The sequence below is a fragment of the Ambystoma mexicanum genome, chromosome 3p (genome assembly GCF_040938575.1).
Source record: "Ambystoma mexicanum isolate Mex_15411 chromosome 3p, UKY_AmexF1_1, whole genome shotgun sequence".
Classification (NCBI taxonomy): domain Eukaryota; kingdom Metazoa; phylum Chordata; class Amphibia; order Caudata; family Ambystomatidae; genus Ambystoma; species Ambystoma mexicanum.
Genome location: NC_090925.1, coordinates 366021076 through 366041998, shown reverse-complemented (window position 1 = coordinate 366041998; position 20923 = coordinate 366021076). Strand labels below are relative to the sequence as shown.

General features: G+C 44.8%; 1 protein-coding gene across 3 annotated transcripts in view; it reads right to left on the bottom strand.

Annotated features, from left to right (window-relative positions):
• Window positions 1–20923, bottom strand: part of DNMT3B (DNA methyltransferase 3 beta) — a 668820-nt gene that overhangs the window by 35636 nt on the left and 612261 nt on the right. For all 3 annotated transcript variants that reach the window (XM_069651024.1, XM_069651025.1, XM_069651026.1), the window contains 2 exons: window positions 11751–11899; window positions 4782–4867 (listed from right to left, as the gene is read on the bottom strand). In XM_069651024.1, the coding sequence (XP_069507125.1) occupies window positions 4782–4867; window positions 11751–11899 (235 nt within the window). The remainder of the gene's footprint in view (window positions 1–4781; window positions 4868–11750; window positions 11900–20923) is intronic.

Sequence of the window (20923 nt, the reverse complement as noted above, 5' to 3'; positions counted from 1 at the left end):
TTCCCAGTCGCATGCCGCGAAAGCGGTTGCGTGGAGTGTGCCGAACCGCCAGGTTCAGAAGGTGCAGTCGAAATTTTCGGTGCCCCTGTTGGCGTTGTGTGCTTTTTTGACAATTCCGTCAAAGAGGCCTTAGGGGTTGTGCATTTATGTATCTGTGGTGTGAGTGCCCTTGTCGCCGGGGGTGATCTCCCCATAACAGAACCGGTGGCCCGTCTGTCAGCCAGGCATTTGGGAGCCTGCAGGCTCCGCCAAAAGGTCGATGACTTCCAATTCAGAGCCATGGCTGCCGACGGATTCCTCGTCATGCCGACGGTGCCAACGGGGGAAAGGCTTTCGGCCTGCATAGCATAGGCCACCCACTGTTTAGTTCGCCTGTCTTTCAACATTTTCGTTCGAAAGAGCTTACAGGCCTTACATGAACGCTTGTCGTGGTCTGGTGGAAGACACCGATTGCATCGGCGATGTGTGTCCTTCCAAGGAAACTTGCTGTTACAGGATGGACAGAATTTAATTAAAGGGCGTCCTCTCCATAGCAGAGGGTAGCGGCAGCCAGACCAAGAAGAGAAAGAGAGGGGTAAAGGAAATACATTCTTAGAGATGATTAAAACCCAAGGCCCTACTCTCCCTACTGTAAGGGCCTGGCCGGAGGTCCGAGGACATCCGGTCGACAGTCGGCAAACAGTTGGACAGTCGCAGAGTAGATGTTGATGTCGTCGTCAGGAACTCACGACGCAGCAGTCGAGAAGATTAGTCGGGAGACTAGACGACCGTAGGTTGTGGGGACAAAGTTACCAATATAAAACTCTTGCGAGCTCCATATAGGCGACCAACTAGGTTGACAGAAAAAAACTATCTGAGGGATCTCGACGCATGAGGGATTCTGGGTACACTAGACGTCACATTAGGGATAGTGTTACAGTCACGCCCATGTCGACGTCCTCTTTCAATCTTCGAAAGAAAGATGCAATACTCTCCGATTTCCACTAGATGTCAGACTACATGCACAGCATGTGATACTAAGCAGATTCACAAGCATCAGAAATATATTTGTATAGGGAAACAACAACTTAGTGGAGGTCTAGGCCCCTTAACATCTTCCAACTTTCAGTCAGGTAACCATCTCTTTCGGCTTTAAGTTGTCTAAAAATGTATACAGCTCTTGTGGTCTCTCAAAGACGTGCATGTTGCGTTTGACTGTAATTTTCCACTTGAACTGGCCTATAAACCCGTAGAAGATTTTGTTCATCTCCTAAATTTATAATTAAAAATCAAAGTAACAGAATACAAAAAAAAATAGAACTGTAACAACCATCACCATCAGTATGGAACCAAGGAGATCTCAAATTACTCTCTACCTGAAAATGGTGGCAATATAATGAGAAAGACAGAGCAGAGCTGTTAAATGAAGTTAATTTTTAGCAATATAAAACAAAAATGTTGGGCAGAGCGTAAATAATATTGTCTCCAGTAGTTTCTGATTGACAAACTGCCTTAATGACATGAAGAGCATCCTTATCCAGCTCAGACATTGTAAGCGGGGATATAGTTTTGTTTTTTCATTCTCATTGTATTACAAATATGGGCCAACAAGTCATAGCATGTAAATCGTAGTTTGATCAAAAGCCAATACTGGACAAAAGGAGACCCAAATTACATGATGTCAAACAACTTCTGCCTCAGATCTTATCAGAGTAAACATGTACTCAGATAATATGTTATGCTGCATTGTGTGGAGATATTTTTATGAGCAGGTAAAATGAACAGTAACACAGGATAATTATTTTTGGTTGTGTTTTATCAGTGTTAATGGTTTTAAAACCCTACCTCTAAGTTAACTCATAGAATAACTTTAATTTAGGCTTTGCATGTCATGCTTAGTTGATGGTTCAGTTATGCCTTTTGTGCTGTGCATTGCATTCATCCTGGGAATAGGTAGCACCAGCCTGCACGAGATCTGTGTCTGAGTTGTGGTCCTGTGTTGGGGGTTGTGGTCTGTGGCGTAGCATGCAGTTCCGTAACACAGTATGTGGCACTGACGTTTGGAGGCTGGGTTTGGTTGCACAATGACAGTGTAGTGACGGTCAGCAGTCCATTCAATGATGCATGCCAGTGCCTGGTTTCCAGCTACTTGCAATGCGTGTTTCCCAAGCCAGTACGGCAGCCACATACTTCCTTCCTTTCACATGGTCATTGGCAATTAAATAAGCACTGCTTTTCTGGAGGAAGACACATCACAACTTACCCATTCCTAACACTTATTGATTCAAAAGGCAATGTCAGACTCCTTGTTATTTGGTCCTCAAAATTCCGGTGTCTAAAGTCTACTCTTGACGCTGAACACTAGCTGGGGTATTGTTGTGCCTGGAGGGTTTCAGTCCAGAAAGGACTTCCACCAGTCGGATGCGCCGCAAATTCTGGATTTAATGCAGAGGGGGCCCAGTATTATTCGGGAAGTCACCCATTTCAATGTAAAAGCTGATCAACAGGCTTTGGGACTTGTGATGTGCTCTTTTTCATGGTGAATATTTGGTTTTTCAGCATTAAATTCCTCAGTTTGAAAGCAGACATGGATGTTCTCAAATCCGATATTGGTCACTTGAGACCATTTCATTGTTGCAGACAAAGTAGATAATAATGCTGTGTTTGGAAGAGTTTATTTCAAAGTCTTTTCCATTGATTTCCCCAAAGATGGCATACTATCTAGGGCTGTATGACGGTTACTAGGCGTGGGTGCTGTGATTTTTTGGGATATTATGGCAGTTTATTTGGGAAAGAACTGCAGAAGACTCCTAATCTTTTCGGAGGGTCAATCAACGCTGGCTCGTCATAGGCATCAGACTGACCCATTTCTCCTTCCAATTACTTAATCCCTGCATGCCACTGCTGGTAGTCCAGACCAGAGGGTTTCTGAGGATGCAGAACCCGAACGGGGCATCAATCTGGGTCCGTTTTGTGTTCAATTGTTTGAATCTCAGCAGTGCACCCAAAGGGCTGGACATCAGACCTGCATCGCTGAATGGGGGAACAGTAGATTGTTATTGGAGCATCGGGAGTAGCATTTGTGAACAAGCTTGAGGTTATGCAGTACACAGATGGCATAAGCCTCAAAACACACACAAAGATGTCTGCCAACCTTTTAGATTGTTCCTGTTCCAGGCTGGCCGTCTTCTCTGGATGTTTCTTGAGTCACTTGTTCTAGTATGGCCAGTACCTTTGCATGCCCTACTCTGGTCAGTGGCTGTAACTTACTATATAAGAGGCAAGTGGCAGGATGGAGGTGCTGTGTCTCAACTCTTTAGCTCTCTGAGATTAAAGTCCTAATATGTCACTCTGGTATGGGTTTCTCTGTATTTCTTCACTTTCCCTGGCCCCTAATCACAGGACTCACAACCGATGCAAATAATCTATGTGTGCCCTGAGCGATTCTAAGACCCACAAGCTCAGCATACACCATGCACCCTGTTTTACCTATGCTAGTATCCTGGCATAGCTGACTGTGGGGGCTCAAGTTGGCGGGGGCAGCCTTAACCTAATTCTGAGGGTACATTTGGGCTACATACCCAGGGGTCTGAGTAGAACAAAAGAAAGAGTAATTGCCTAAGGTTGGACTCTGTTCTGTGACAAAGTCCTGTGGACTCTTACAGCCAGACATTGGATACTTCAGAGGATAGGATGTGACAGTAGTAACAGTAATAGCATCTGAGCAGTCCTGATCTTAAGTCTTGTTTCTCGCATTCTAACAGCACCAGATCAGTCTGGCCAGCGGCAATGTTTGCTACAATTGTTGGTGACTAGTGAGTACAATACTTGGGTGTTAGACACTATAAAAGGCATTATTTTGGTCAATGCATGAAATCAAATTATGTTTCCGTTACATAGTTTTCCTTCTAATCATGAGACGTGGACATAGTCTTGTGCTCCCCTTACCAGTGACCGATCCATCAGAGACACATGAAACGTAGGTGACTGGAATATATACATAATTGTTTAAAGCTAGGGCACACTGATAACCGCCTATGTGGCTGCCCAATGTGGAACATTTACATACTTGCTCGGAGGGGAGTAGGCATTAAGGAAATTCGCCCATACCACTTCAATATAGTAAGCCTTCTAGGGTTGTGGAAGGCTGGCCTCTTCTGGGTGTCACCTAATTCAGATTGTTAGCTTTAGGGGGTAGGGTGGGATGGGCATGTGCTGATAAGACAAACCTCTAAGAAAAGTAACATTAACACCGTTGGATATAGCTCACAGGTTTACCGCTGATACCATGGGATTGTCACACAGGTGTTTTTTGAAGATGTGTCAGATAAAATCAATACACTGCTTTGCTTTGGCACCCTTCTTGTTAGGAGATGAAGAGATTGACCTGGATCGGGATAATGCACTCATTTTGTACATGGCTTTGTGATTTCACGCATGGCAACACACCAAAGAAACATTTCATTAAACCTCTCAGGAGACATGGTAGATGCTGAGGCCTTTGGAAATAATTCACATCAGGTAAATGTATTGTGTGGAAAGTGGGGCAGACTTCATGCACACTTGATACAAGAAAACTACATACATTTTGCCCAATGGCATTTAACACAGGGTTTTATACCTTGGAGTCATTTCTTTTACCCATGTGGTCTAATTGCAATGTATAACATTTCAAAATGTTACTGCTATTGTTTTTGCACTGTTGTGTTTTACTGTAGGTGAATAAATAAGTAAGCCTGAAATTATATCAAAGTTTGCAAGGTACTGGCTGTTGAAGATTTCGATCAGTGCAGGTAACTTACTTGTCCATTCCTGGAAGATTGCCCCAAAAATAGCGTGCTCTGTGAGCCGTGGATACCTTCACAGCATCGATCATTATTGGATTACACTGAAAATGAGAGAGACAATGTAATGGGCAAAGAGAACACGAAGACATTAAAAGCTGACTGCAGAGCGCACTTCAAAATATGCAACAACTAAATCAACAACAGTCCATGAAAGTGCAAATTAGAACAGAACGAGGACTAGACAAACAATACGATTGTTGCCAAATTGAGGCACCTTGTGAGCTCTTGTTGACATTACAGCATGATCATATGATCAGAGCCTCCCTGCCTAACTGAAACCTGAGGAGAACCATCTTTGGTGGTTCTGGAAGTAACTCAAGACCTTCCTCTTTGCTTCTGCCTTCTCTCTTCCTCTCCCCTGCTGATCTGTCTGTTTCGGCACTGGGCAGCTAGCTACCCTCTGATTTGGGGACCAGATCTCTGCCCACCCAGCTGCACACCCGCACTGCCTCCTGGCAACCATTGCACTTGGGTCTGTATCTGCTACCCTACAGTTCTTTTCCTGCACTTATTAGACACCCGTTGTCTGCGCCTTATTCTTGCACTTACCACCTGCTGGCCGCACTACCTGTTGTTGATCATATGTTCAGCACTTTTACACTCCTCCCCTGCCCCTTGCACTTTCCCCCTCTCTCTCCCCTGCACTTGCACGTTCTCAATGCCACTGGGCCTATTAAGATCGTTGTTCTGTTCCTCCCTTATACCCCTCCCTTGCATTGTCACACCCTGAAACACTGGTGTATGGACGCGATATAAATAAAATATCATATCATATCATATTACAGATGTGGCCTACAGTGGTTGTTTTTAAACATTGGAAAGTAATGGTCCAGACCAACTACTAGATGTAATGAAGGGAATATTCAGATTATGTAAAGGTATAACAAAGTCATGCTCCAAAATAACCCTTTCAACATAAAACTATGTAGCAATGACAAATTCATGGTGTTTGTTATTGACATGCAATTAATGTAAATGATACCTTTAGGGCGTGGGAAATGCAAGATTTAAATCCTTTGGGATAAACCAGATGTATTCTTCTGAATAATTAGAGGGCAACTAAATGGCAAATAAAACAAGACGCATCTGAAAATATTGGAAGTCAGGGACAGGCAAAAGGTGATATTCGCTCATTGTTTGCATACCTACTATTTCTTTACCCTTTCCGAGAGTAGGTTACATAAATGTATGGCCCCATTTGGCTGTGACATTCCCCTCTACATTTTTCTCACCAGAAAGGTTTCATCAAAAGTCACAGTGGGGACTGAAACTCATTTTTATGTGTGCTGCCTTACATTGCCCTAACGCTACTAGGACAGAGGTACTACCAAAGTGCCCCCTCTTGTCCCTGTGTCATTTTTGTAGGTTATTAACAGCTGAGCTCTTTCTATCTGATGGCACTCCTCTATGTATTCTCCTAAATACAAAAGTAGCCCCTTGGCGCCCGGAATAGTTAGGAGAAAAAACGGCTACCTGGGTTTTTTGTCCTGTGACTTGGCCATTGTGTTTGAGGTCCTCCTTGTTCGTGTTTCAGGGTAGGAACTGCCTTTCTGGTCGTTCTGCCTGCCTGAGCGTTGATGTGACTGGGAGAAAGTCCCATTTCAGTGAATTGAATCCAGTTTCTGTTGGATGAGAGCCTCCCAGACACTTAAATACAAACCCCTTTGCACATTCCAGTGCAGGGTCTTCCCTGATTGGAATCAACCAAATGTTTGAAAGGAGCTTGGATTGTTATTGAAGAGCTTGGGTTAGTTACCCCGCCCAGTCGTGCATGTGTGACCCCGAGCAGTTTACTACCTGGAACTACATCTGAGTAGCTGAGAGGAAAAGATATTGCTAAGGATCCTCGTTGGAAGCTCTAGTGCGGACTCCTCCTGAAGGCCAAGCACTGCCTCGCTTAACACTGGGAACCTGACTGCACTTCTTCCCGCTGGTTAAAGTGAAATATTAGATCTATCTCTTCTGGAGCTTTTGTTTGCTACTCTGAACTCCCTGAACTGTGTGCGTCACCAGCATAGAAGTGGAAGCACCTCCTGGAAAATGGGTGGTGTTGTTCCTGGTATCCCTCCCATTCGGCTTGAACAAACTCTAACCAGCTAAAACCTTTGCAACTGTCCCTCGAGATAACCTCCTGTATCCTGTCCTAGAGTGCTGAGTTGTGACAGGTGCACTTGGGGAGATTTTTTCACAACCTTCTGGTGATGACTGCGTTGCCATCTAACCTAATGGAAGAACAGTGTGCCGCCCAAAAAGAAAGAGCAGACTCTCCAATGATGGCTGTAGAAAACCAGTCAGGCCTAACTTCAGGAGGGTGGAAGGCTAGCAGGGACACATATATTTCTAATAGTTACCACAAAAGAAAACCTCCCATTGATATACTGGTAAAGTATACACCTTTATTGCAAGGTATCTATGAGATGAAAATAAGCATTCAAGGTAAACATAATACACCGTAGAGCATAGTGTAATTTTAACAACAGCCAGTTAAGAGCTAATTTACCCTTGAACCTAAAATGTAAGCCCAGTACCAGTTGGTAGACACTACACATATTGACTTTCAGAGACATGAGCAGAAGGGGACTCTAGACAATATAAACATACATTATACGCAGGATCCAAGATGCCACGTGGAATTCAGACACAGGGTTCCTCCTACAATCGAGTACAAAAGTAACATGCATAATATGCAACACAGTAATAAAGCTCCTAGCAATAGCAAACCGAGGTCAACCACAGCAAGGAGGGCTACCAAAGTCCAGAACACACTGTAGGCTCACACTATCCAGGCCGAGAAAGTCATTTCACACTCCAAGGAAAGATACATAAGCAGGATTGATATAATGTCAATCCAGTGGCAGGAGTATAATACACAGATTTATAAAGGCCTATTAAATCAGCAGTAGTTGCTAAAAATCCCCATCTTGGTGGAAAACTCCAGGTATCCGAGGGTATACAGGGAAAATGTCACTGTTCTGGCAAGTGCCTTAATATGTCATTTGTAGGAGTTACTGGTGTTGATGAAAGTGCCCCATCGGAAACAACAGGACAACGTCCGTAGGCAGGCCCGTGGTTATAATGAAAAGCCATTCAATTCCCCGTTTCCCCCAAAAGAAGTGCAGACAGTGGCAGACGACCACAATGGGGCAGTATATATTCATATTTATTCTAAGTCTACTGTATCTGACTGTATCTGTAACTATGTATTCAAGTATAAGCACCTAGATAACTGAGGGTTAAGTACGCTCTACAAATAAACCAACTAAAACTGAACTAGAGGAGACCCTAAATAAGAGCTACAGGCGAAAGCAGTGGTGGTCCGTATGTATGGGCAGGGGCGCTACACCCTTGCTTCAGTGGCACACAGCACAGTCCATCATTTGCAGGCACATTGTGCTGCCTGCTTCTAAGCAGGGACATCCACCCACAGTTTTTTTCTTTCTCTTTTTCATGCGCAGGGTGCAATGATAAGAAGCAGGTGGGTTGTAGGAAGGTCAGCCCTGCTGCATCTCATCATTGCGCTACTGGCATAGGAGGTGCTGACTGATGGGAGAGGAGCCCTCTCCTCTTTTACCAGTCAGCGTGCTCTGTGTGGGGCAGGCCTTCCAGTCATGTCAGTGTAATGAAGGTGCGAGCAAGAGGTAAGTAAAATGTAATTTAGTTTTTTGTAAGCATGCAATTGGGATTGTCTAAGTGCATGTGTGGAAAATGTGAAAGCATGCAAATGTTTAGTTTTTTATGCGTGCATGCAAGGAGTTTTTTGAGTTCCCTATGAATGTGCGGGTGTATGAGATAGTGTATGTTGTACGATTGCGTGGGTGAATTAGAGTGTATGTTGTGTAAAGGCACGGGTGAATGAGAGTGTATGTTCTGTGAATGAGTGTGTGCCTGCTCTGCACTGAATGTATGAGGGGAAGAGGGCCTCTAATGTTATACTTTAATGCAGCCAGTCGAGCTATACTCTTAGTGCGGCATGGTATTTTTTTATTGGGCATCAAGTTTAAAGCAAACGTGATGAATGCTACTACATAGTTAGACTGGCATACTTGGGTGCAGCCAGTGGAGCTATACTTTCTTACCTTGGCATGGTATTTTTTAAGTGGGCATCAAGGGTAAAATAAACAAGATGAGTGCTACTACATAGTGTTAAGATGGATTCCCAATATCAATCCTGGGGTGGATTTTGGAAGCCAACCTATTATGGTGAGCAGGAAAGACAATGAAGTCGAACCAAACCCAATCAGGTAGGTAGCAGAGTAGCAAGGCTTAGACTCAGGAGGGGCGTAACAGTGGTCTAAGGCTACAATGAGACACGCACAGAGCACTCCGATAATTCCAGTTGTACAAACATGTACAATTATTTATTAAGCCTTTAACAAACACACCAAGCAACGAAACCTCCAGGTAAATATTGACACACAATTACTATAAAATACATATATATATATATCCAGCCTTGGAAGTTCAAGGGAGAACCACAACACTTTACCTTAAAGATAGTTAAGCAACAGTTTAGCAGAATTATCAGCAATGCTTTCAAAAACTATGTGGTACAGTAAGTGAAACGATAGAAAAGCAATTGATTAAAAACCAGTGTAACTCAAGTGATCACCTTAGAAAAGCACAGTAAAACATTTAAGAACAATCCTACCATTAGATCACTAACACTTTGTAAGTCCAGCCCTGATATTGAATGGGGCATAGTACCCTCGAATACACAAGTTGTACTGTTTAGAAAGGTTTACTATTAGATTGAGCAAGAACAGTAGTTGTGATTCAATGTTCCAAAAGTTAGGAAAAGTTCGGATAAGTATCACTCGCCATCCAACCACTCTAGAAAAGGTTTAGGGGATCCTTGACTAGACCACTAGCAATCTAAGTCATGCAATGGAGAGATGGGGCCAGGAATTGATGCCCATGCAAACCTATGGAGGGCAGGGGGGAAAAGAAACAGGTATGTTAACTTAACCCCTGTACTCCGATTTTCCCAGAGAACACTTCATGTTCTGGAATCCATTGGGACCACATACTTCTGTGCTTGATCCTAGTCGAGGAAGGCCCAGGCGGTTGGAGCTGAGGTCATTTTTGGGCGCAGGATTTAGATTTGGTCTGTCAAGATACCTTTATTATGGTTCCAGAGGCTAGCAAGCTGATCCCTCTTGCGACAAAAGGACGGAGACTTCTGCAAAGCAGGTGACCTCAGGAGACCGAGGGAGCAAAGAAGATGGGATGAAATGGAAGTCATCACAATCCGGCAGCAACAGGCGATCGTTGGTTAGGCGTACAAAGGAGCAGGCCCTGCATGGCTTCTGTTGGCAATGGAAGGTTGAAAATGCAGGAGCAGGCATTTTGTAGCACAAGTTGACGATCCTCCAAGTTACAAGGATGAACTAGGAGCGGTGACGGCTGCAGCGAGGTAGCCTAGGAGAGAGCTGGCCGGTCCACTGGGTGCTCAAGGGACATGTCCAAAGGTTACCGAAGGAACGGATAAGGCACGGATCCTCAAGCATGGGTCGAGACTGGTTGTTCCCACCGGTTCAGGGGTCAAAGCACCAACAAGGGCCTTCTTGTGATCAAGACAGAGCAGGGCCTCACTGGTTCTTGGCTGCAGCCGATGCTGGTCAGCTGCAGCGGTTAAACTGGGGCCTTTAGTGGGTACCACTTCTTCGCAGGGGTCTTGATCCAATGATGATCAGTCGAATTGCTGCAGGAGTTATCCTTTTTTCCTGGATTTGGACTGGAGTTGCCACCAAGTCCACCAATGGTAAGGAACTACACCATTCAAACTGAAGGGGGTTGTCCAATCATTGACAGATACTAGCCAAACATTCTGCCTAGTAACAGACACTAAGGGGCACTAATGTGGACTGGGATCAGATCACCCCAGCACCCACACCAGCCACACACAAAGACCACCACATTGCCTGGCAAATAAGAGGCTTTGCCTGGGAAACGACTTTCCATATATGGCAATTCCAAACCGGAGAGGTAAGAAAGAAGGCCAAAGGACAATATGGGCAAACGGAAGGCGAAAATGTCATGGCACAGCCATTTTAGAGTATATGGTACTATTTATGCATTATGTGGTGAAATGCAAAAGTACATAAGCAAAAAGTATAAAACATGGTAATAAAATACCCCCTGCCACCATCCCATCCTGGACACCACAAAGTTATACAAGAAAACGTTATAAGGATTCAAAGTATCTTAACCGCACTTCACTTTAAGGTGATGTGTGCAGCTTTACAAATCCAAGAAAATCACTAAGGGATTATCCTAGTACTGATAGTCTTATGGATAGATCAGTTTCCCCATAACAATGAACACAAAGCAAAGGCCGTAAAGCAGAAGGCTTTACTTACCTCCAAAAAGTCAGATCTGCAATCAAAACAAAGTTTATAAGGTTGTCCCGTAGAAGTCTATGAAACACATAGCTAGACTGGCATACTTGGATTAAGCCAGTCTACCTATACCTTCTTACTGTGGTATTTATTTTCTACTGGCCTTGAAGGGTAAAGCCAACATGATGAATGTTATTATGTTGGTGCAGCCAGTATAGCTATACTCTCTTACTGTGGCATGGTATTTTTCATTGGAAAAGCCAACAGCAGTACATTCTTAAAAGGCACCATGTAAACACATTATTTTAAAAATGTTCTCATGGGCAGACCACCTTGAATCCCCTTTGGTTGGACCGGGTAACTTCGCTACTCTCGGTCGCTCACGCATATTCGAGGCAAATATGGCTTTTATTTGCACCCTTTCAAACTTTTATATTTCACAAAAGTAGGCAGCCGCCCCTGGCAAAAACCCATTCAAGATCTCATCGAAGTAGCTTTACTAATATTTACATTAGATGTAAAGTGCAAGACAACACATTTTATTCAAAAAGAATCGTTCTAATAATGGAGACCTAATGATACTCACTTCAAGGAAATGGGAAATATCTCTCTTGTCACCGGCCTTCATATTAACAACATTCTCAAACATCCAGAAGAAGGGTCGCTCTTCTCCGTCTTTGGGCCGGGCGTTACTCAAAAGGCGATAGTACTCAAAGAACAGTCGTCCAATACCCTCTGCAAATAAGGACAGAAAAAGATTTAACACATCAAAACGCAAGTATCAGTTGACCACAGCCATGCATTTCTCTATTTTGTTCTGCAACTTACTCGGTTCCCTGCTAACATCTAATTCATTCATTTTGTCATGTGTATAGTGCCTCTTGCGATAATTATGGTCCCAAAGCACTGTTGGTTTAATGCCCTTGCGGGAAAGGGGAGGGGTGGGACCCAGTCCAACATTTGGGAGAATTGAGATGTGCTATTATGCTTGCGTGCATTTCGGCCATTTAAGTTTTGCGAGGGTGGCCAAGACCCTGCTAGTCACCCATGTCCGATTGGCGTGTGGATGGGCGCAGCGGAGTTATACTATGAACTAAAGGTGGAGGATTGGGTTTAAGGAGATAGAGAGTTAAGTGGGAAACTACAGTTCCAAATGTTGTCATTAAAATGTAGTTTCATGGCAGATGTGTTGTGCAATAGTGTTTGTGTAGTATGTGAGTGCAGGGTGAGTGGAATGAGCATGTGTGTTCCGCAAAGTTGCAAAGGTGCGGTGTGCGAGAGGAGACATGGGCTAGCTGTACAAGCAACAATGTCTACATCCTGGGTTACATCTATTTACCGGAGCAGTGCCTTAGTTTCACAGACGGTCTAGGTGCTGCTTTAATACATAATACTCACCCTCTGAGATGATCTTAGAGTGAAAAATTGTTATCCCTAATTCCTTCGAGTGCGCACAAGGTCCCCATTACCGGATTACATGCGGCATCATGGCCCACCCACACTCCTATGCTTTAGAGTTACATGCAGTGCTGACTACGAAAGAAGAAGTGGTACTAAGGGAGCATATTCAAAAGCCTACAAATGAGTTTCTGTTCCACATTCCTATAGGTGAAAGTCTGCTGGTAAACCTTAAAACGTATTAGGCTTTGGTAATCTAACTGGGAGAGGATTCCTGGCAGGAATGGGAAATCCCAGATGAGTATGCTAAACACAAAACCCTCAAATCGACGTGTGAATAGATTTGTGACTCCAGAGGAATTGGTGTAAAAAAAAGGAACATGATTTAAAACTGTATTATCGACTTTATAAGGAGATTGAGATTTAATTTCTAGAGCAGTATACGAAGAAACATTGCACCACAAACTTTGACCATAAATAATCTGCTCTGGAAACTTGGAAATGCATGGTGAGGGGCAGGACAGATGATCAAGTGGAATGTTTATTTTCTACTGCGCATTACAGCAGATGCTTCTTACACATTTTGCATACCATAACACAGAATATATAATGGCTGTAGACAGAATATGATAGCCGAGCCGGAAACTAGAAAACGCAGGCACACTAAAGTCATCCCATCTTCTGAATGCTGATTAGGCAACCAGGGGATGTACAACTAAGAACTTACACCTATTACAGTCCAACCACATTTTGTTCACCATTAAAGCAGTTCTCTTGTGTCCCCGGTTTTATGGTTTCCCACACCCTGCTTTACTCTCTAGAGAGCCAATCCATAAGTCTATGGGCTTCCAGTTCTCTGATCAGTTCAAAGGTGTCTCCTGAGGACTTTCACCAAACCTCCTTTCTGGATGGGCCCATCACCAACAGCCCCATTCTTTCCATGGCTTCTCTGACTTTGCAAGGAATTGAAGATACAGTCTGAACGTAGCTCAAAACTCCAGCCAAACCAACCAGGGTTAACTTCCCCAGTAATCCAAGATTCTGGTAGGGTTGGAGAACTCTCTGGCCCTAAAGCTTTCCCAGCCGTCCTCAGCTCAAGCACTGTATCTCGGTTTCATACCTCATCCAGTCGCGGGCCTAGCACTTTTGGTACAGGGCTTTGGCACTGACCTTTGCCCTGGATCAATCCTGCCCGTTCATCCTAGTGGCTGGACCACTGCACTCCTCTGAATAGTCTCCTGCACCACCTCTTTTACTCAACCCTCTTGGTACTGATGTCCCTCTCCAACAACCTACCTACTCCTTATGTTGTCTCTTTCCACAATCTTCCTCTCTTGTCAAACTCCTCCTCCTGAACTATCTTCCCTCCACCATCCTCTATCTTGCGCACCTCCTTCTTCTGATTCTCTGCTTCACCGCTCTTCTCACTCTGGCTAACCTTGTCCTTCTGATGTTCTTCTTCACCGGCCTCCACTCTCTTCCCCATTTCCGTCTTCTGCTCTTCTTCCTCACCACATTCTTCTCACTTCCACCTCAAAATTGTCTCGAATAGCTTAGTCACCTTCCACCACCATGATCCAACCAGCAGGCACTAACCGATCTCAAAACTCACTCTGCTTCTAAAGGAGCTTGGGCCGGTTTATCCGTTGGTGGCCTCTATCTTTGGGACGGGCCAAATGATTTGCACATGTTCTGGAGGATTGGTTGCCATGATTTTTCCACAGGTAGCAGCTAATTAATTAATGTGAGGCAAGGCAAAGGTTTTAAATCTCTGGTCTGCCTTCTTGATTTTCAAATCAATATCAAGTGTTTGGTAAGCATTCCCAAGTGGGCCATGGTTAGGAAACTGGCTTGAGACTTCCTTTTGGAGCGTCTGAACTCTCTGGAGGGTTAGGAAGGATTCTGGGCTGCTACTCCTCCAGTTGTTCCGGGATCCATCACTTTAACTACTGCTTCGCTCAACGCCCAGAGGGTGGAGTCTGCTCACATGCTGGTTTGTTGAGCTGCAGATGATACAAAGAAATGTCTGTTTGCAAACCTGGCCCATGAAGCGAGGTGGGCAGGCAGGTACTTCTTTGGTGCTAGTGAAGGACCTCATTCCACTGGAGTGATTGGGTGTCACCATTTCACTTTGTGGCATGGTTTGTGAGCCACTTGATGGTGTTGCACATTCCTGTGTCATCCCAAGGTTTTGGGTTAGGGAACGGCCAGACAAAAAGGACTATGTCCGGTTTAAATGTGACAGTTGGGGGGTGAGGGAATCCATATTCGAGATTAAGGCCTGGAGTGTTATTAAAGGGTCAGAAGTTCTAATGTTTTTGCTGTGTGAATCCCCCGATACATGCAACGTACGCTATCATGGTCGCCAAGGAATCCTACTCATACTGCCCCCACATCCATTGTCCTCTACCTCTGAGACATACACAGCTCCCTTGGTCTCCCCACTAGTCATCCCTAGAACCAGGAAGGGGACTAAGCCAACGAAGACACATGCAATAATTAAGTGTTTTGGGCTTGGAACTGCCCATGAATCCAGTGGCCATTCTTCTATGAAGCATGCATTTAAGAGAAAGTAAAACATTTAAGACCACCAACTTACTAAAGGTAAACTAATTACACATATGCTACCACCCTTAAGTGGACAACAATGTGGAATTCACTTACACAATGGTGATATATATCAAGGAACGTTTCAAAGTAAATAGATGTTTCTTTGAATTGTGTAAAGCTTTAATGCAGTTGCAATGATGTGTCTGTCTCTGATATGCTTTTGTTTGTGTGCTGTCTTTGTGAGTGTTTCTGTGTATGTTTTGTTATGTTACAGCGTAACCTTGAAGTATGTGCACTTGGTTGTCTTAAAGGTGATGGAATAACCTAGTCGGACCGCAGAGAAGGGAAATAGTTGGGAACAGCCAGCCACCTATAAGTGACTGAGCCTAAGGTGGGCTGTGTGAGAGGTTGCACCCAAGAGTTAAGAGCAATAAGGACATGAAGGGAATATGGTGACTGGAACCTGAGGGTGCCACACCTGCATGGCCACAGGTTGAGGTCATGTCTGCTATAGTGGTGAAGTTAAGCAATTTACTGTCAATCTCGAAACTCGAAATGCGGGGAAAAATTTGAAATGGTCCCATGGGGACTAAACCCCAGAGCAGAGTACTGGTAGCCCTAGAAGAAGGAGGAGCAGTAGTGATAGGTGTAGCTGTGTATAAGGCCCACAATCAGCAATTTTACGAAAATGCACCACTGAGAAATACTGAATAGAAAGTAAGCAGGTTGGCTGAGTGCAGGATGAGTACAGAGCTGAGAATTCTGGGAAGACAGTGCTATCTGTAAGCAAACAAACGTACGCAGTTATAGTCCACATGGTTCTTTTGACAACTAGGCCCTTACCATTAAAAGCAAGTCTTTTAGTGTGCCATTCATTTGTACAGTCCATTATAAATAATTTAAAAAAATTGACCAGATTAAGTAACAAACAACTGGCAAATGCGGGAGCAAAAGAATCACCCTCAAACAGTCCTAAAACAGGTAAGCCCCGAAAAAGACATGGTTATTTATTTTCAAGTTTTCAGTATCATATTAAGTGGTAAAACAACAGTGTTTAGTCATAATTCCCCCCAAACCTCTCGCCCAATCAAACAAATCCTGTTACTGGCCCTCCCCTCCCATTTCATTCGGCTCTGTAAGTACCAAACTGAGATCATGTGTATGGAAAAAACCACCCTGCCATACAACAATGCCATTGAGGAAACCACACTATACTGTTAGACGTAACAGCATATATGGCTATGCAGACCTCAGACACCACCACTGCAACCATCTAAACATTCTATTCATTATACAAATCATGAGAGACGTGTTACTAATGACTGAGAACAGTCAAGGCAAGTATGGCAGGACGGTGATAACACCACATGAAGTGCTATTGCCTTACACTACAGAAGATCACAATGCAAAAGGAAACAATACAAAATAATCTAGTCCCAATGGAGAACCAACTATACGCATTAAATGTAGTGTGCCCCAAAGTGAAAAGGCATTGACAACACTTTTACTTAATTTCCCTCCATAGACATCTGTGGAACACCCTAACACTCGAAAGTGTACCTTTCCCCATTTGACCACATTTTTATTGTTTTTTTTTTTTAAATGCGGCCGAGACCCCCGCCCCAAACTTCCCCCACCTTAACTTATTCCTTTTATTCCTTTACCCCACCCCACGTATAAATTTAATTTAAATTGTCCGAATTTCCCCCCAAAAAAAACCCCAAAAATTCGGTCAAATTGAAAAGGTCAATTTGGATTGCGATCAAGTATGCGAATACCCTTTTTACTTCACCTGCTGCTAAGCTTATCTTTTATGGGTGCACTGATCAGTCCCTATGGCTGTCGGTTCAGAACTCTGTTGTGCATTGTCTCAGTAGGGATACTTTCTGTCTCTATAATTTTGTGGTTACTTGCCTGATGTGTCCAAGATCGACTGGTGGCAGCGGATATTTGTCTACCATGTTTCTGTTTATTTTCATGTGCACTTTTGCATTTGATCGCTTAATGATCACTTAATGCCTCTTAGAATACCATATACTCTAAAATGGCTGTCACAAGATATAAACCTGTGCTTTTTCCATCCATGGTTTTCCTTCTTCCTGCTCTCCCAGGGCTGGATTTGGGATCAATGTGTTCTTTTCCCAAAGCAAAATGCTTGTTAACTAATTGCCACTTTGGGAGAGGGGTTGGGGGGGATAATTAGCTGGATAGGGTTTTTTTTTAAAACAATTTTTATTGGTTCATCACCCGACATTTTCAATTACAATTTTTTTTTCTCGTACATTTGCATGTTATTTGTTAATGTCTTCTCCCCTCCCCCTATTTTAACTCTAGCTTCCGCCTCATTCAGTGGCCTTCTTTTCTCTTGGGGTAAATTCCCTTTGTCGCTCTCGGGCGTGTCACATTCACTGGAGTCGGCCCCGGAGGGTCCTGACAGTGTGGCCACCATGTGTCTCCATGCTATCAGAGGTCATACTTCATCATCCTCCCCCCTGTTAGCTGTCTCATACCATGCTACTGTCTCGGCGTCTGCCCATTTCAAGAGATCATTCCACCATACCTCTAATCTGGGTCTGCCGGCTGCTTTCCAGCTCATGGCTATTCTCCTTTTGGCCAAAATGTAGGCCAGGTCCTTGAGTTTGCATACGTGCTTCAGGTTGCGTGGTCTAGTGAATCCTCCCATCATGCACGCCCACACCGATTCCACATCTTGGTTGATTCCCTTTTCAGATAGTCGTAGCTTGATTTCATCCCAAAATGTTTCCACCTCTGGGCACGCCCAGAATACATGGATCATCCCGGCATCCACCTCCCCGCACTTAGGACATTTTTGTACTTCCACACTTCCAAACCTGGCAATCTTTCAGGGAGTCATGTACGCCCTACGGGTGACATATAACTGAATCTGCTGCAGCCTTGCATGCCTGGCCACCTTTTTGTGGTATCTGAGCTCTTTCCCACTGTCCATCTTTCATAGGTTCTCCCACCTCCTCCTCCCAGTCCTGTCTCAATTGGAGCAACTCCCTACCCACTCTGGACATTACCAGTTCATAGATCTGAGATGTCTCATGCCCCCCTCCGAAATATCATACATAGTTTCTATGGTGGTATTAGGTTGTTCTGCAAGTGCTCTTTCGGGCCATGTTTCCTTCACCTGTTTAATTATTCTGGTATACGCAATATATTGCCCTGTGTGTATCCCCATTTCATCCACTATCGTTTGAAAGTCCAGTGCCTCCTCCTCTTGCCATATGTCGGCCAAGGTTGCTAGGCCTACCCGCTCCCAGTATTTACGGATCCCTTTCCTGAGTTGCTCATCCACCCCGTGTAGCGCCACAAGTGGCGCCTGCGGAGAGCATGGGGTCGGGTTTCCTATAGCTCAACACGCTTTTTGCCATACCTTCCATCCCATTTCCAACAATCTCGATCACGCAAGCATCTCTGGTTTGGGTAGCCATATAAGTTCTTTTAGGAAATAAGGGTTGCATTCGCCCCTATTCAGTCTAGATTCTGCTGTCTCATCTTCTGATAGCCACCTGGCAACATATTGTAACTGCGCTGCCATGTGGTACATCTCGAAGTTGGGCAGGTTTATACCCCCATTTCATACGTATTCTGTAGTTTCCATAGGGCCACCCTGTTTCTAGAGTTGTGCCACAAGAAGCCTCTACATAAGCTCTGGAGTTTGGTAAAGAATCGTTTGGGCGGCATGTGCGGGATATTCACAAAAAAGTGTAGTAGCCTAGGCAGGACCACCATCTTGAGTAGGGCTGCCCTCCCCACCATGGCTAGGGGAAGCTTTGCCCAGAACCCCATGCTGTTTTTGATACCTTCTACTGCTCTTTCCTTGTTATGTTTGTGCTCGTCTGCAATCGTGTAATATATGTTAATCCCCAGGTATTTAAATGTTCTGGTCTGCCGGGCTATCTGCAAGATAGGTAGGTTCTCCTGCGGATCTCCTCTATACCTCCCCAGGGAGAACATACATGATTTTCTGGGGTTCACCGTTATGCCCGAGAGAGTCACGTAGCGTTCCATCACCTCCAGGAGATATTGCAAGTTTTCCTCTGGGTATCGCTGGTATAGCAGCATATCATCCGCATACAATGATATCAAGTACGGTCCACCCCTAGTGCGGACCCCTATTTCTTCGTACTGCTGTCTCAGACAGATCGCTATTGGCTCTAGGGCGAGGATGTACAGCATCGGGGGCCATGGACAGCCCGGTCTCGTGCCTCTACTAAGTTGCCATTTGTCTGAAATTATCACTCCTGTTTTGACCCTGGCTGTTGGGGAGCTATACACCATTTTCACCCACCGTAGGTACCCCGGTCCCATCCCGTATTCTCTCAATGCCGCCATCATCCAAGGCTACCTTACAGAGTTGAAGGCTTTCACTGCATCTAGCGAGACTACTGCTATTTCACTTGGGTCGCCCGCTGCCTGTTCTATAATGTGGTGGAGCCTCCTGTGGTTATCAGATATGCTCCTACCAGGGACATATCCGGTTTGATCGGGGTGTATGAGTTTATTTATTACCCGCTTAAGTCTATTCGCCAGCACCAATGTGAGAATTTTGCTGTCATGGTTTAGCATGGACAGTGGGCTATACGATCCACAGTCTGTGCTTGGCTTGTCGGGTTTAAGGAGAGGAATAATTACTGCCGTCCTCAGAGATTCCGGCAGTTTCCCTCTATCGAAGGCCTCGTTTAACATTGCTAGTAGCGGGGGAGCACTTCTTGTCTATTTGTTTTATAGAATTCACTGGGGAGCCCGTCCGCCCCAGGGGCTTTGCTCGTGGGCAGATGTATTACCAATGTCTCTATTACCTGTCTGTAATAGGGGCGTCCAGGTTCTCCCTTTCTTCCTCGCTCAATTTGGGAAGTCCAATGTCTTCTAGCGTCTCCCGAGTCTCCCGCTCAGCCTTCTCTCTTCATAAAGGTGTTTATAGAATCTAAGGAATCCCTCGTTCAAACTCTCCTGGATGTTCCAGACTTGGCCCTCTTCTCCCGTTATCTCTCTAATTGCTGTCCTTGGTGTCTCGTTCTTGTATAGCTAAGCGAGCAGCCTCCCTGGTTTATCTCCCCCCGCGTGTTGTCTCTCAATGTATTTTTTATAGTTCAGGTTACATAATCTCTCCCAGAGCCCAGCGCATGCCTGTTGTAATTGGCTTACCCGTTCGGCATCCTCATGTGAGGGGCCCCTTTTTTCATAAATGCTTCTAGTATCTTTTCTGTCTCCTGTAGCTCTCGCACTATCCACCCTTGAAGCCCTCTAGATTTGGATATTGCCGCTCCCCTCACCACCACCTTAAAGGCCTCCCACAGGGTGCCCTCAGACTCCACGCTTCCTGTATTATTTTCGAAATATCCAATTATCTCCTCCCTCAAGTCCTCTCGGAATGCGGTGTCCTTCAGTGCCTCGGCTCTAAGGCTCCATGTTGGGATCCCGGCTCTGGGGGGTTGATGTCGCCACGTCAGAACCAGAGGGGAATGGTCCGATAATATTCTCGCCTTATATTCTGATCCCGTCATTTCCCCCACCAGTTCCGGAGCGGAAAACATGTAATCCAGCCTCATGTACAGGTTGTGTGGGGCGGCATAGTGTGAGTATTGCCTATCATTCGGGTATTGCTGCTGGAAGTCTCTCAACAGGGCTCGTAGCGTTTTCGCTGCGGGGGTGGGCTTATCTAGTTTCATGTCTGACCTGTCCATTTTGGTGTTCAGCATACAATTGAAGTCCCCACCCCATATAACCGCTCCTCCTATATGGGGACTGATCTTACTGTATAGTGTCTTGAAATAGGCCGCT